At 43.1% G+C, this 16486-nt stretch overlaps 1 protein-coding gene across 1 annotated transcript; it reads right to left on the reverse strand.

Moving 5' to 3' along the window:
* Positions 1–3367: 3367 nt before the first annotated feature.
* dusp14 (dual specificity phosphatase 14) lies at positions 3368–10208 on the reverse strand. The gene is made up of 2 exons (XM_020088023.2): positions 9665–10208; positions 3368–4574 (listed from the first exon to the last, which is right to left on the reverse strand). Exon 2 carries the CDS (start codon positions 4480–4482, stop codon positions 3853–3855), a length of 630 nt encoding a protein of 209 aa, XP_019943582.1. The 5' UTR covers positions 4483–4574; positions 9665–10208; the 3' UTR covers positions 3368–3852.
* Positions 10209–16486: the final 6278 nt, after the last annotated feature.

The raw sequence follows: 16486 nt of genomic DNA on the forward strand, positions 1-16486 counted from the left end.
ATGTACACAGTGTACTCGCTTATTATTATTACCTCTGTCAAGAGGTGTGTTTGTTAGCGGGGTTACCCAAAAAGAACTGAATCAATTCCCATGAACTTTTGGGGAGGGGTGGGGCAAGGAAGAAGCTTTGGTGCAGATCTGAATCAGGGGGTGGATCCAGGAATATTTTTCAACATTTTCGTTGATTCTCAAAGAACAATTCATGGATCTGGGGACCAATATTTATGAGTGTGTGGTGCAGGTCCATTCAAAAATCTGGATCAAGTGAATTTAAATGTGGTTTCATAAAACCTTAGCCATGGCGGAGATATGAACTCTTGTGTCATTCTAGTTACTGATGATTTCAGTTTAGTTGTAGTTGAACCGGTTTTTAAACATTAAAAAAATCAGTATATTGAAACAATACAAAATAAGTTACAGTATGTCCCTGCACGAGAAATATTTTTTTTAATTGATTTTTTGATTTTTTAAATTTATTTTAACCCTTTTTTTCTTACACTGAAACGTAGCGGAGAAGAAATTATGCAAATATTCAAATAAAGTACATGTACCTCTGTATTCAACCAAAGAATTTGATATACTTCCCACCACTGTCAGCTTTTATTATGCTCCTGCTTCAGTTCTACTTTTTTATTCCATGTACATGAGGCACTGACAGCTTTTAAAAACTCCTCTGGGACTATTGTTAACGTGCTGTTGGCAGTCGTACAGGCAGCTTTCTCTGTGTAGCTGTTCCCTTGTAACTGTTTGGAGACTTTATAAAAAAAATACTTTGAATTACATCCAACATTTGCAGCATAAAGTGTGTTGCAGTGGGCTGTCACATTACAACTATAACAAGCTCCAATATGCAGCAGCAGTCAAAGCAGCACATGTTTATAAATAACCAGCTTTCTAGTTAAAATGGAAACACATGATCTTCAACTATTGATACGAGAGTGCTGCTGCAGCTCCTGCTGATTATGGTGAATAATTCAAAGCTGCATAATTTGAAGCAGGAGAGAGATCATGACTCAGTGATTCATTGCAACCTGCAGCACTTGTTCATATTTGCTTTGTTTGGTTGAAGTTAAATCTGCACAGACAAGCAACAACTGATATTACATTCAGAAAGGATTTTATAGATATTATGGTCATAGGCGAAAAATGCCCTTGAGAACAACCCAAACCAGATTATTATTACTATTATTATTATTATTATTATTTGCAGTAGTAGTAGTAGTAGTAATAATAGTAATAGTAGTACTCAAAAAAATCAGAGATTATTGGTTTATTTACTCTAATTATAGGAGGAGGAAGAGATATTTAAGCAATTAGAAATTTTAGTCACAAAAATCGAATCAAATGTAAAATTTTTAGTTAAAAAAAAATCTGAATTAGCCATGAATGTGTAATTTGTGTGAAAAAAAAGACCTACAATGACAAAAAATTATTCAATATGTGCTTTGACTTTTTAGTTTGGTTCACGTCCCAACCACTAACATGGAGGAGGCGGGACTTATGACCCATACTGCAGTCGGCCACCAGGGGCTGATTGACATACTTTGGCTTCACTTTTAGGGAGAAGACAAGTCGTCCATCTTTTACAGCCAATGGGCAGCACTTAGGTACAGGGGTGCGTTGAGATCACTGCTAATATTAACATGCTCACAATAAATAATGCTGCATGCAAAGAAGAGAAAAGTAGTTGTGCAGGTGCGATAGTTCAAGTTAATATAGTCATGTTAATATTTGTATTAAATATTATTTCAGGATCTCAAACGTGAGGATCTGATGCTGAATTGTTTTGCATGATTTTAAATTGAGTAGCTTCTCGTTGGGTTTTGTCGGGTGTCTGGAGATTCCAACGTGGGCTCATGGACGTTGACATTTTTTGATCATTTCTGACATTTTATCAACAAAACATTCATTATGAATGGAGGTGAAAATCACACACAGCAGTTTGCTGCAGCTCACCAGTGTCGGACGCCTGCTGTGTTGAGCTGTCATCTGAACGTCGCCTCCTGAAACTTCATCAGCGCCGTTGGTTCTGTGTGGCCCGCACCGCTGGAGCCTGGCCCGCTCCGATGCTCAGGGAGATGCAAATGGCTCTGCTTTAATGATACATGGTAATATCCTGCTGCTGGTGAAGGATGTGTTTACCTTTAGCGTTTGACTCTGCCCTGGAAAACATTTCTGCTCATATGAACAGAGTGAGGAGGAGGAGAAGGAGCAGAAGAAGAACATATTCCAATTTAATTTGCTTTACTGCGAGAAAATTGTGTGTGCAGTGTATAATTTGTGCCCATCACTTGTACGTCCCCGCAGTGGTTGGTCTGTCATCGTCTCTGTGGGTAATGGGATTGGTCGTGGAGACCACTCCGCGGGTCCCTCAGAAGTGTGGGCACAAGACAAATGGTGCTCATCAATATCTGCCTGCTGTTCTGTAGCCACAGCAAATGAAAATGAATGACAGAGCGGCTCTGTGACATCTGAAGGCATCTCAGGGGGAGATGTTTCTTCAGATTGGAGGAAATGCTGCAGCCTGTTCATAAGAAAACATCAGAGACATCTCCAGGTATAGTTAAAATAAATTATGTTACAATGCTGTCGACTTTCAGGTAATTAAACATTACAATTCTGAAATTTCAGCACAAATTATGACACAAGATCTTTTTAAATAATTTTAATATCATCATCTTGGGGCATTATACAATTTGAAATATCAGATTACAGATTACTGGGAAAAAAACATTTTCTCCTTCCACAATAAATTACCCCTGCACTTTTATTCTTTTATATTTAACTTGTAATATCACACTTAATCTATTATGGCAGAAAAGCAGTGGTTCATCGATCTCTGTGTGTTGAAAATATCCACTCTGCTGCAGTTGAACACAACATCTGTGCAGTACTTTCAGAGCTCAGACTGACGTGCAGCAAAGTGAACATTTCCACCACCACACGACAGCAGAAGTAGGATTTTCACACTGTGTGACACGTCTCTTCAGAAAAGCGCTGAACCACTAAAGATCTTTCAGGAACCTATTGACACGAGGCAAAAACAGTGGGTTGGACAACACTCTCCCAAGCGTCTATCTATCATAGACCTGCCAGTTCCCTTGAGGCAGCAGATTCATTATTTTTTAAATACAGCATCAAATAGCACTACAATAACATAGTGTGGTCAGAGGAAGGAGCAGTCGACCCTGTGGTACACAGGAGCTTTCCCTAAACCTTGACTTTAAACATCTTTAACATTTTACCCTTAAGAAAGGTCAATATTATAGCATCTTTAAATCTTTCATTAAAGTGCATCGTAAACCATTCTACCTCACTATCAGTACATTCCAATTAAACACTTTGTCTACGTACTTGTTTTTTACACTTATCTTAATGCTACCATAAATTCAGAACACGTCGGTGCTCTTACACCAAAGATTAAACTGGCACAAAACCACCACATGACACCACGTCAGGAAAAGGAGTCACAGTCAGAGCTGCAGAGTCTGGAGCACAGCTGACGTCCTCCCCTGGACCTGGAAACACAGACCAGGATTAGATAAACTAGCTGAGTGTTTCATCTTGTTTTGGTGTCTGATGATAACCACAGTCCCAACAATCCTTTGGTCCGTGGGGGGGGCTGGGCTGGAAGTGGCCTTGGACCCACTCAAAGACTAAATGGAGGCGACTGATTGGATGAACAGCAGCAGCATCAACAACCAGCGTTCGGTTATACTCCCTCTGTCCGAGTGCACCAATAATTCATTAAATAAGCTTCACACAGATCTAAACTCACGTGTCTCACTTCACCTGCAGAACAGGCGTCAAACCTACAGTCCAGGCGAGCTCTCTCTGGGGATGCAGCTTCTCTCACAGGCCCCAGTACGGAGCCAGGCTCCTGCGGTCCCTCTCATACACGTCAGGTATGACCCCGTAGGGCGTCTGCACCATCTTAACAGAGTTTCTACCAAACAGCTTCCTCTCGTACTCGATGAGCTGGCGCCAGAAGCCTCCGTTGGGCCTGATGACGGGGCGGCGGGCTTTGACCCAGGCGTGGGCCTCTGCCAGAGACACGCGGTGATACTTCATGAGGTATGCCAGGCACAGAGAGGCTGAGCGGCTCACCCCCGCCGCACAATGCACCAGCACCGCGCCTCGCTTACGTCCCACGCTGTGGATCTTATCGGCCACACTGTCGAAATACAAGGAGATGGGGGAGTGGGGCATATCCGCCAGTGGGACCTTAACATACTCCATGTGAGGCCAGTTGAAGTTTGGGAGCTCGATGGTGGCGTTGACCACACAGGTGATGCCTTTTGAGAGCAGCAGGCTGCGGTTGGACGCCACGTTCCCTCTGCTGAGGAAGAGGTTGGGGGTGATTTGCGCGATGCCCCCCAGAAGGCTGCCGTTCTCAGGCAGCAGCCTCGGCACTGCGGTGGGCACCATGGAGCTGCGATGGTGGTGGTGGTGGTGGAAGAAGCCTTGGCTGCGGGAACCCATCGAGGAATCAGGTGGGCTTCAAGATGGATGGAGAATTAAAGAAGATAAATCTTCAGCAGCTCAGACTCATAATAGTGAAGATGGATCAGCTCCTGGAAAACACAAACAGATTTCACCTTCAATATCATGTCACTGCTGAGACAGTTGATTTCTTCAGGCTGAGTCTGTCTTTAAAGTTTAATAAAAACCCAGACAAGACACAGTTTGCACCGACGAAACTTTAAAAAAAGAAGGCTGCTGGGAAGCTGCGACCCACTGATCCACAGCCGTCGCTTTACAATAAATCCAACAGAAGGTTTTTCATGAATCCTCAGACTCAAAGTGTTCTCACATAGAGAAACTGCTCTGTCTCCAATGTTTGTGTCTCTACATCAGGTTGAATGTGAGCACAGACCTCCTGGAGGCAAAACACTCGCCTCATCTCATGTTCATCCATCCACGGCCCCCACATACAGATTAAATCTCTCGTCTCTGTGGCCATTGCTGCTTCTAACGTCGGTTTGGATGGCACCAAAGTCAGCATGGGAAGCGATCACATTCTGTATGATACTATATATGAGTGTGCTGATAAATCACCAAATTAAATTGAATTATTCTCAGAGGATTCAAATGATCTTTACTTGCATTTACGAGCTGTAACCTGAACGTGAGGTTGGCCGACACATGACGTAAAGCAGCCGATATCAAGTTACACTACTGGCTGCACTGTATATGATAGAAATAGCCTCCTATGCTAATACTGAAGTTATCATTGGAGAATCCACAGCTCCAGGCGCTACTTCACACGCTGCTGCACTTGTCGTGCGTCATCCACACCTCGTGCACCAGTCTAGCCGGCAGGTCTTTTTCTTTCATGTTCAGCTACAGTCTGGTTAACAAGACACATGGGTCAACTGCTTTAAAGTGGAATTCAGTCTGCAGAAATAAAAAAAAATAAAAAACACACCTGCAGAGAGCACAAGAAAGATTCTTCTTATTAATTAAATTTGAATTAAAAGCGAGAGAGAGTGGAAAGACATGGATTTGAATAGAGCTGCATGACGGACAATACAGTCAAACCATTTGTGAGCCTCCGACACATTTCTACCTTTAAATTAAATTCTAAAATTTGGGATGAGGACCTGAGCAGTGGGTCGCAGGATAAATCTGAGCAGTCACATATTGTTTAACGTTGATAGGAATCAGAAATCTGCTGCACAATTCTGCATATTTCCAATCTTTCTTGGTTACCTCAACCAAGGTGGTTGTGTGTTATTTAGTAGGATCACACAAAAACTACTGGACAGATTCCCATGAAACTTGCAGAAGAGGAACCCCTTATATTTTTTGTGTGACTCTGAATCAGGGGGCAGATCCGGGTATTTTTCATTCAAAAATTTTTTGCCTAACGAAACAAAGATTTTGGTTAAAATCAAAGTGCCTTTCTCCGACATGTCAAACAGAAATGTTGGGAGCAACTTTTTTTTTTGTAGTTTTCCCCACAAGACTTAAAAATCTAGATAATAAGTGTCCATTGCAAACGTTAATACTTCCTCCAGCATCACCATTGTGCTGTAAAAAGAAAAAACCCTCAACTCATATCGATCATCTCAGCATGGTCTGCTTCTCTCCAGAAAGAAAGAAAAGGCTCAAAAGGTTAAAATAACACTCTCCTCCCTCTGTTCACTCTCCCTGGCCGGCCCCTGCATGGTTGCTGGTTCACCTCTGAAACCGTTGCCACGTTGGTGATCGAGCTGCGGTGCAACTGATTCTGCCTTCCTCATCTCTGTCGCCGCTGGTGATGAGACAACAAACACTGTGACTCTGGGAAATGAGTGTTTACCCCCGACCCACATCAGGAGGTGGCGAGATTAACTGATAAATGTTTAGAATTGCTGCTGGAGAAATGACTTCAACGATTAAATGATCATCAAATGAGTTGCTTATACTTTTTTTTAAATGATCAACAAATCGATTATTTGAATAGTTACTGCAGCTCTCCTAGGATGCAGTCGATGCATCAGTTCATGGAGACAGAAAAATACATTTATATACCATCAGCTGTACAATATCTGTTGCTGTGGCAACCAACTGACCAACAGTATGAGACAGCAGCAGCCACATCAACAGAGAAATGATGAAACAATCCCTGGCTCTGACCAAAGTGCTGATGTCCCAGAGACCTGCTCCATGCACATGGTTATTTATACCCCAGGCTGGACAGGAATGAGGTTGCACAGAGTGGAGGAGGGAGAATTATGCCAAGGCCACAGAAAACCTCAACTGTATATGGAGATACTGCAGCGCAGTGTCAATCTAATCTGATGTGAGGAGGATCAGTGCATGGTGTTGACGTGTCTGAAGCACTGAGCCACAGAGCTACTGCACATCCAGACTTTTAGAAGGTAGATTTCTCTTTTCTTCTTCCTCTTCCTTCATCTTACATCCTTGATGTTAGAGAAACTTCCCCCTCCTCCATCATACACGGAGGATCTGTCAACAGGTGGTCCCATCAAACAAATCTTCCTACGCAGACACACGTTTCCCTCGACTCCCTGTGGGAAGATTCCTCAGGGGTCTGGTTACTCCTCTGCTAACGCAAATTGGAAACGTGACCCACCTCCAGGAAAAACTAGAGCGGCAGCCCTGACAGCGATGCCTCGACGACACCAGATCATTTCAGGCCATGATTAACGTTGAATTCCTGACTGACACTCCCTCACGTCACAGAAAGAGATGAATGAAGAGAGGGGGCCGCTCCTCGCAGCATCGTCTCTCTATCAAAGGCAAATCCATTTATTCAGTCCGACCGATTTCTGAAAGTGACTCCGCAGCCTGCGGTCTAGATAATCATCAGGACCAATGATAAAGCTTCTGAAATTCATCCAAACACAACCGAGTGCAGCCTCACACACACACAGAACACTGTAATGTCCACTGCAGAGTCAAAAGGGAGACTGGGACCAATTCCACACGAGGAAACAAGGGTTCATGAAGGTTTGGCACCTTCCTGCAACAGCAGAGGCTGCGTGAACGCTCAGTCGACAGGGTTGCACCTCACCCTGCTGCACACAGACACATGCAAACACATGAGGGGCTGAGACAAGACCACATGTCATGTAGAGGAGGTCAGTGCACGTGTGTTCAGAGAAAACAGTGCAACTGACAGTGATCATATGTCTTTCAGCTTTCAGAGATTTTACACAAAAAAAGCAGAAGCATAGTCGTATCCTTCACAGCAGACAGAGACGGAGAACTTGAGTGCATCCACTTTATGAAACATGACGCACTGATCAGAATCTAATGAGGCCCATATATCGTTATTCAAAATGGGTGCCACAAGCAGCGAATATCAAATTAGTCCAGAAAGGATAAGTTGATTGATCGATTAGTCACTCAACACAAAAATAATCTGCAATTCTTTTTTCGTGACTGATGAACAGTTTCAGCCCCTTTTTCAAGCAGAAATGTTGAAAAATGATTTTGCCTTCAAAGAGACAAGAGAGCTTTGTGTTTTGAACTCTTTAATGATCTCAAAAGATAAAATATTAGTTCGGATTAATCGTTAATGAGATGATCGTTATTGAAGATACAGCTGAATTGATTGAGTCGACTGATCAATGATTCATGGTTTGAGCAAAAATGCCAAACACGTGACACTCCTGGCTTCTTATTCACTATTTTCTGTCATTTTATGAACAAAATAATCAATAAATTAAGAAAATAACCATCAGCGTGATCAAAAATGAAGGTGGAAGAGCAGGTGAGAAATATCAATACTGTGTTTTATTTTTACCTTAACTTTGCAAAGGCTGGCACTCCCTCTCCAAATAAACTGGTTTAACCATTATTAACACAGAAAACGTTGCAAAATGTATTGCAAACAACAAAAGAAATTGAATCAAGAATTAAACCAACTTTAAGAGGCTAATTTAACTCTTTTGTTATCATGTAGAAGAAAGTGAAGGAGAACGTAAGGTAGAGGTTACATTTAGTGTCAGTCAGGAATATTGTTATTTGTATCGCTTATGTTATGAATTGAGGTTTTCAAAACTAAACGTCTCCTCTGCTCTTCAGAAACGTCAGAGTAGCCTCCCTCGCTACATACAGAAGAGCAGGATTCTGACCAAACTTTTAACAATCACAAAAATCTGCATTTTATCACCTGAAAAAATTCAGACTGGGAAAAACTGATTCATGCTTTTATCTCCAGTAGAAGCAAAAGTTTTAACCAAATCTAAAAAAGACTGCCCACGTCCCCCCCTGCTATTAAACCTGTTCGCTGGCTGCCAGTGAAGCACAGGACCAATTCTAAAATTTAAAATTTTTCAATCTCAGAGTGGAGCCGCTCCCAACTACAACATGTTAGTCCAGTATAACCCTGCAAGACCCCTGAGATCACTGGGGAGGGGTCTGCTCGTGGTGCCCGGGGTCAAATCTAAACATGGAGAAGCAGCATCACTGGAACCAAATGCCTGATGATCATAGGAATCCTCCGTCCATTTAAATGTTTTAAACCAGGTTGTTGTTTCATTATTTCATACAGTTCTATCTATTTTATTTGTATCGATATCAATCTATTTTTAGATTTATAGATTTGATGTATTTATTTGATTTATTTGATTCTACTCTTTTATTTTGCTTGCTGAATTGTCTTGTGCTGTGAGATTTTAAATAGTTTTCTTTACATTTTGTCTCAGTGTGTTTTTCTTTAATAATCCTGTGCAGCTCCTTGAATCTTCCTCTGAAATGTGCCTTATAAATACAACTGCCTCGCTTTGCCTTCACTGATCATTTGTGTACAGTCCCTGAGTGTGAAACTCAGGAGCATCAATCCTGTGACAGACTCAGACTCTTCATCGTTGGAAAGTGTGACGCCTCCTCTTCCTCCTCTCTGAGCCACAGTGTGTGAAAATGTGAAAGATTCCACAACTTTAATTATGTATGACTGAGTCGTGAACGAGCTCTGTGTGGGAAACAGATCAGAACAAGTAATAATACATTACATTTAATAATAGAAGATAAAAGTAGCCTCATGTTCAGAAAGCGACGACATCCAGCTGCAGGTGTTTCTCCAATCTCTCTCATCTTACATCATAAAAGTGATGATGATCTTCTTTGGTGATTTTATATTAAATCCCACCATGCATCAGATTCAAATAATGACAATTAGCTGCAGGAACCAGGTTAAAAGTCAACTCACCAGAGGACTCTCAGTCCTGCAGGGATGGAGGTTTTCTCTCTCAGCGCGCTGCACCGCCTGCACCAGTCCGGCGGGCGGGCACGGATCCCCGGCTTCAGCGCTCAGGACCTCCACCCTCGGCCTGGAGGATGGTGAAGGGCTGGGAGGTGCGAAACAAACCGAGAAACACACAACAACATTACGCGAAAGTCAAAAGAAATAGGAGCCATCGGTGCGTCCGCCTGGTTCTCTGAAGGCTGCTCCGGTATGAGGAGCGATTAGTGCCACACCGAAGAGGAGGTGGAGGAGGAGGGGCGTGTTTCAGATTCAGGCTTTTCTATTGGAGGATGCACGTCTTCTTTTTTTTTCAAAGTCTCAATTCGGGGCCACATCCTTCAGAGGCTGCATTCATAGATCGATTGCATCACAGTGGTGCGACTAGTGTGCCCCAATGTGAAGGCTCCTGTAAATGCCACCTCTGTATTTATATAGCGCTCGTCCTCACCCGTTCATACAGTGCATCTATGGGCAGCACTATTTTTCCTATTAGTTTCTTGCCCTAGGACACTTTGGCAGGCATATATGGAAGGCTGGGATCAACCCGCTGACCTTCTGGTCATAGGATGACCGCTCTCCCCTCTCAGCCACAGCTGCCCATATCCCATGAGTCATTGCGCTCATGTGAGGAACTGTTTTTCATGGTAGCAGCAGGTGAGGCAAAAAACATCAGAATTAACTTTTAAATGTAAGTACTCAGTTGAACAGCTAACAGAACACACAACATCCTCTCAACGTTTTTTAATCAGCCGAAGAACTTTTTCGTCCGTAGCTCTGTTGCTACGTGATGGCTGTAAGGGGCGGGACAAGCTGGTAACGCAACAAGCGGACCAGACCATCTCCTTTTATGGAGGATTCATCCTGCCACGGCTGTGTAGACTCGGTCCTCCAAATGGTGCGGCCCCTGAATTTACCTTGAAATAATTCAGTTCAAGAAGCTCTATTTTCAGTGCAGATCATGGATGGAAACGTTTGTCAGTATTACTATCATTTATGTTTATGCATCTAAAGCTGTTCATTTCATATTCTGCAGCATCCAGACACTAAAGCGAACTGACGCTATTGTGTTATGTTTGCTGTTAGCACCTGCAGCTGTTTAGACCTCACAGCTTCCACTACACAGGCTGTTGTACTTGTACCACTCGAGTGAGTAGAGAGGAGCACCTGACACAGGAGCTTCAACCACAGCGTGAACTGTTTCTCTTAGCGCCTGCAGAGACACGTGTGATCATGTTGCAGGTCTTGAACCTACAAAACCCAGAGAGCAAACAGCTGAATTGAAAATGCAGTAAACAATGTTGGATCACGCTCCACAGAGGCTCAGGTGATATGTTTCCTCTTCAGTACACTGCCGACTTGAAATCTAATTTTATGCCCTTGTTGAATGCACACACACACACACACAAATGAATGCATTACCTATTTAAATGTCGCCCCAGCATGGTGGCCTAGGGGCGTATATAGGAAACACAAATGTACTTTCTGTTATTTCAAATCTCATTATGTCTCGTCGGGGAGAAACAGCTCGGTGTCCTTGCAAAGCTCGAGACAGTCGATGATTTGACCATCTATGGCTGCATAATTTTTAGACCTTCAGATTTGCAATTGCATGCATCAGGCTTTTTTTGCAGCCTTTCAGTGAATATATCCACGTACAAAACCATAATTAGACATGCCTTCCAAAGCCAATCCTATTTCAGGGGGCTCCTGGGGGAGATATTACGCTATCCGTAAACCCATGGCCCCTGCCTCAGAGTCACTCTTAATTACATTCCAAATTCAATCAACTGGAAACAAACAGCAACAGCACCAACCAAAAAGACCTGGTGCAAGGGTCTCTGGTTTTTCAGGACTGACAGAGGCGGTTTAACCTTGCAATTGAAATACTATTATTAATATTATCCATTCTTTTGCAGGATAAGTGCAGAGGACAGCTGAGAGCTTGCATCGATTGAAATACACCTGATTAAAGTTTAAAGACACAAGGAAATGGTGACGGAAAATGTCTTTGAATGGAATGAGCAAGTAGTAAAAAAAAAATGGGAAGGGGGGGGGGTGATAGATGGTTAAAAAGTGGTAACCTTGAATGAGAATGGTGAAAAGCAAGAGGAAGATGGATAGAGAGATGGAGGGAGGGAGATAGAGCTGCAGGCTGCAGAGACGGGGACTGGGGTTCAGGCTGAAATGTCAGATGAGTCACAGGCAGTCTGGGAAGATGCTCCTGTTTAATATGGCTGCTCAGTCTGCCATGTAGGCTGAAAATTTACAATGACACCATCGCTGTAATAACAAGCACCTGCAGCCACGTCGTGAAGGAGCTGTCTGCTCAGGAATGAACGGGTAGTGACATTGATTAACCCTGACCGCCTGTAACACAAGATAACTGATGGGTTTGATGGTGCGGAGGCGGCCTCTGTGATTTAACTGTAAAAATCCTTTTCACATCCCTCAAATGTGTGGACGCTCAATCACCTGAGCTGCTCGGCTACTTATTTGCACTTTTTGAGAAACAGCAGAGCTCTGTCAATCCAAATAGAACATTTTGAGCACAGTGATCCCATTCAGACGGCTGGAAATCATTCACGGAGAATCCCGGGGAGGACGGCGAGTGCACTCCAGAGTCTCGGTGTGAGGGCTGACACAGAAAAACATGCAATCTAGAAATATTGGCAACAAGGTGAGAGAGAGACCAGGCTGTCCCCAGGTGTTTGTGCTGCTCCGTCTCTTTCAGGCAGCTTCTTTACTTTCTTCTCTCCATGCCTGGAGGAGAGGCGCTCGAGTCCAGCCTGAGGAATGTGTGATCCAAAGCTCCCCCAGATTATCAGAGTATCTATGTCATCTGCTAATAAACTGATGAATGATTATCCCGGAGAAAGTAAACCAAAGTGTGTAAAGACTGTAAATCTCTAAGATGACCCCAGGTGGCTTTAACACTCCAGAGGTTTATTTCAGTCTGATGTGTGTGTGAGCAGTGGGCCTGGGGTGGTAAGAGGAGGAGAAAGCATTCTGCGGTCAGCACTGGTGGAGATGTTAGACCTGGACAGCAGGAGGGGACGGGCTGAGGGTCTAAATAAAGTTGCAGCTGATCTCACAGGCGCCCCCATCGCTCCAGCTGTGACGGCGTTAAATAGACATGGGATCTAGGTGTTTGCTGTGGCAACATGTGAGAGCAGCGAGGTGACTGAACGCAGCACAGAGCCACTCAGCTGTCACAGTGAGCATCACACACATCCTGCTGACGTCCACGTTTAAAAGGAATATAAAAGAGGAGATATTACATCTTTTTTCCCCCAATAATTTCTAGTTGAGAGCTGAATGCATTCACTTGCTACCTTTCCTTCACGAGAGTGCGTCAGTGAGGAAAAGCACGTAGACAGATGGGCGGGGGGGCGGGGGGGAATGGAGCTACAGCACACTTCTGTGCACGGCTCTGGTTAGTCACGACTCCTCTGCCCAGATGAGCAACAGGACGAGAGAGTGTGTGTGTGTGTGTGTGTGTGTGTGTGTGTGTGTGTGTGTGTGTGCGTGTGTGTGTGTGTGTGTGTGTGTGTGTGTGTGTGTGTGTGCTGCCCCCTGGCCCCTCCTGCTCTTTCTTTCAGACAGTATGCCACAGACCTGGTTGCCAAGGTAACCTCTCGTGTTGATGGGTTCACCTCTGAGTTAATCACCACCTGCAATAATAGCCAAAGCAGATGGGTAGTATAGATGCGTGTATATATACATGTCTGCGTGTATAGACATACATAAATATATAATTAGCTGTAGCCCCCCCTGTGACCCTCAAAAGATAAATGTATGTAAGTGTTTACATCTGTACATGCACATCATACACACACATATATGTGAGACACCTGGGCTGTTTGAGGGATAAGATGGTGAAGGTTAAAGGGGTAAGTGATTGGGGGGGACGTATAATGTCCTCACAGCTATAGACAGACCAACATGCTTCAGTGTTTGTCCTCTTACAAACGGGTAGAATACCGAGCAAAGCTGTAGGAGACGTCTTTTTCCTTTTCCCCTGAATAGCAGCAAAGTTGAAAATCAATACGACACCGGCTGAGGAGCAGCTCTAAATCCAATGGATCGATTCCTCTCAGGAGAGTTGTGTTTTCCCTTTAATTTTCATGGCGTGGCAGCTGACTATCACTGCACCAATAAGAAAAAATAGCTCTAAGATTATGTGAGAATAATAATCTTCTTTATGCTGTAACCGTGCAAATCTTTAATGGAGATCACATCATGTCTTCTGTATCTTGTCTGTTATCCTGCCTCTCTTTCTGTCGAATAAAACATATTATTTTTATTACTAATTTATGTGATTTCAATTATGTGGAGAGGTGGAAAGAAACTATGGACATTTACTCAAGTATTTAAGGATCATATACTTTTAATTGACAAATGCCATGCTCTACTACTTTATACTTCCACTCCACTAAATCTTTGAGTGAATTACTATACTTTGTGCTCCAGTAAATTTGACAAAAATCTAATTCTGTCTTAATGTGTATTGTTAAAAAACATAAGTTCTAATATGGCCAAGAACATTTAACTAAATAATTTTACATTCGATACTTTGCTGAAACTTCAACTAGTCATTTTCCTTACATGATTTTTAAATATATGACTGAAACTTGCTACTGAGGATACTGATGGTGTGCTTCCCGTTCTTCTTTGTAAAATGTGCCAGAGATTTTCTACAGCATCTCAGACACAAAACTGTTCAAGGAGAAAAGGTTGCAAACTGTCAGTCTCCCTCTCAGTTTGTGATGTCTGTTAGATCCCCACCGATACACAAGTTTCCTGCTAAAGGAATTCAGCGTTCATTTACCTCTGAGAGGACCAGTGGGTGCGAGCAGGAGGCAAACAGTGCGTCGGAGGACAGTGTGTGGGTGTGTTGAGAAATGCTGCAACTCAGCGCACACGGCGAGCGTTGACACTAACATCTGCTCCATCTGCTGTCCCTGCCACTACAGCGGCAGAGAGAGGGCCGTGCCACGACATGTGAGTCCGCTTGACAGGCAATATGAGACATGCAGTGTTCTGTATGGAGAATAAATACATGTTCAGTTCAGGGTTCAAGAAATACAAATCACCCTGTGACTTGATAACACTACATCTTTTCCTTCACTGCATTACATCAATCTGAGACTTGTCGCACACGACTGTGGACAGCACCTGTCATACAGTGGCATGTTGTCTTCATTCACATCCCTCGTCCTAATTCAGATGAGATACAGTTCGCTCACTCTTGGAGAAAGACACAAAGAATAAAACACTCAGCCACCTCAACTTGACCCGAACTCAACGTCTGCAGCTGCAGAACGAAATTAAAAGTAAATCAAGCAAAAGCTTGTGCAAAGCCTAATATAATCCTGAGTTACACCACGGAAATCTGAATTTAAAAAGGAAGAGATGTAAACTAAATTAGGCCCTGATATACAATTAACTCATTTTAAAACTCCAGTAGCACTTGTAATGTAACAGTGTGACATCACTACAGAACTTCCAGCTCGGTGTCAGAAATCCAAAGTCTTCTCTAATGCAACACATTGTAAGACGATATGCATGTTACACGTCCTGCTGTCGTCGTTAAACTGAGGTGGTTCCATCATAAGCGATATGGTGAAACCTCTCAGTCAGTGTGGAGTGTGTTCTGATTATAGCACCTCCCTTCTGAAGAAAATTCCGGTCCCATTATTTTCATCAGCTTCATCCTTCAGCCTGAACATGAAGTGCCTCTATTTGCAGCCATAACTGCTGAGACTTTGCACAGAAAATGAAAGATCAAACCCTGGTTTGTTGAGACTGGCTGGAACAAGAGGAAATGCATCCTGTGCACTGAGCAGAAGTGAAAGGCGCAATTCACTCTGTTGCTTCTGGTTTGTTTTGACCCCTTGATTTGGTGAGACACATCAAAGCATGAAAGAAAATGTCTGAATTTCTCCTTCACATCCTGTTAAATCCCATCCGATCCCTGTATTTCAGTGCAGACGCTCCTCCACACTTTTCTTGCCCTTGTGATCAAAGGTTGACTCTGCTGTTATAATCAGGCGGTTAGCCGAGGTTGACGCGGTGGCTGCTCTCTGCTCTGATAAGCCTTTCAGAGTCAGATGGCCACCTGTCCGCTGGTATTTGATTTCTTACAGTTCTGCCACATCACAACACACCAACAAACACACAGGGGAAGACGCATGATTGTTTCACTGATGCCTCAAACTGTGAAACATCATTTAAAATGCTAGAAAAAAGATTATCTTGGCAATTATCAAACTGAATATTACGATTCTGGTCAATTATTGACTCAAATCTATTTTAATTTATGTGAACCAGAAAAACTCAAGTCTGCCACTTGAGTTTAGACCAATTGAAAGAGCTGCACTGGATCAAAATATTAGGAGATCACAAAGTAGTTTGGTGTCAGGGTTGATTCTTATCTCCTGCTTGCTCTCATCAGCTTCATTTAAATCAATTGTGAGGTTTTGCAAGATGCTGTAGAAACCAGGTATGCATTCCCCAATGACATTTATAGAAAAGAGTTCCTATTAAAGAGCAATGTAATCTGGCACTAATTGCACAGAAGATGGACAAAATTCTTACAGTGATATGAGTTTGCTTATCCTGCAACAAATACATACTTTTTTCATTTACAGCCTCAAGTTGGAGCAGCTTCTCAAAAATGTCTCAGTGGGTCTGGACAAGACGTTCAAAACAGCACAGTGCAGGACATGGCTGCTCTGAGCTGCTGTATGAAGGGCTAGGTCAGAAACGAATCATTATTTTGGATAG

Source organism: Paralichthys olivaceus, chromosome 11 (assembly GCF_024713975.1).
Source record: "Paralichthys olivaceus isolate ysfri-2021 chromosome 11, ASM2471397v2, whole genome shotgun sequence".
Classification (NCBI taxonomy): Eukaryota; Metazoa; Chordata; class Actinopteri; order Pleuronectiformes; family Paralichthyidae; genus Paralichthys; species Paralichthys olivaceus.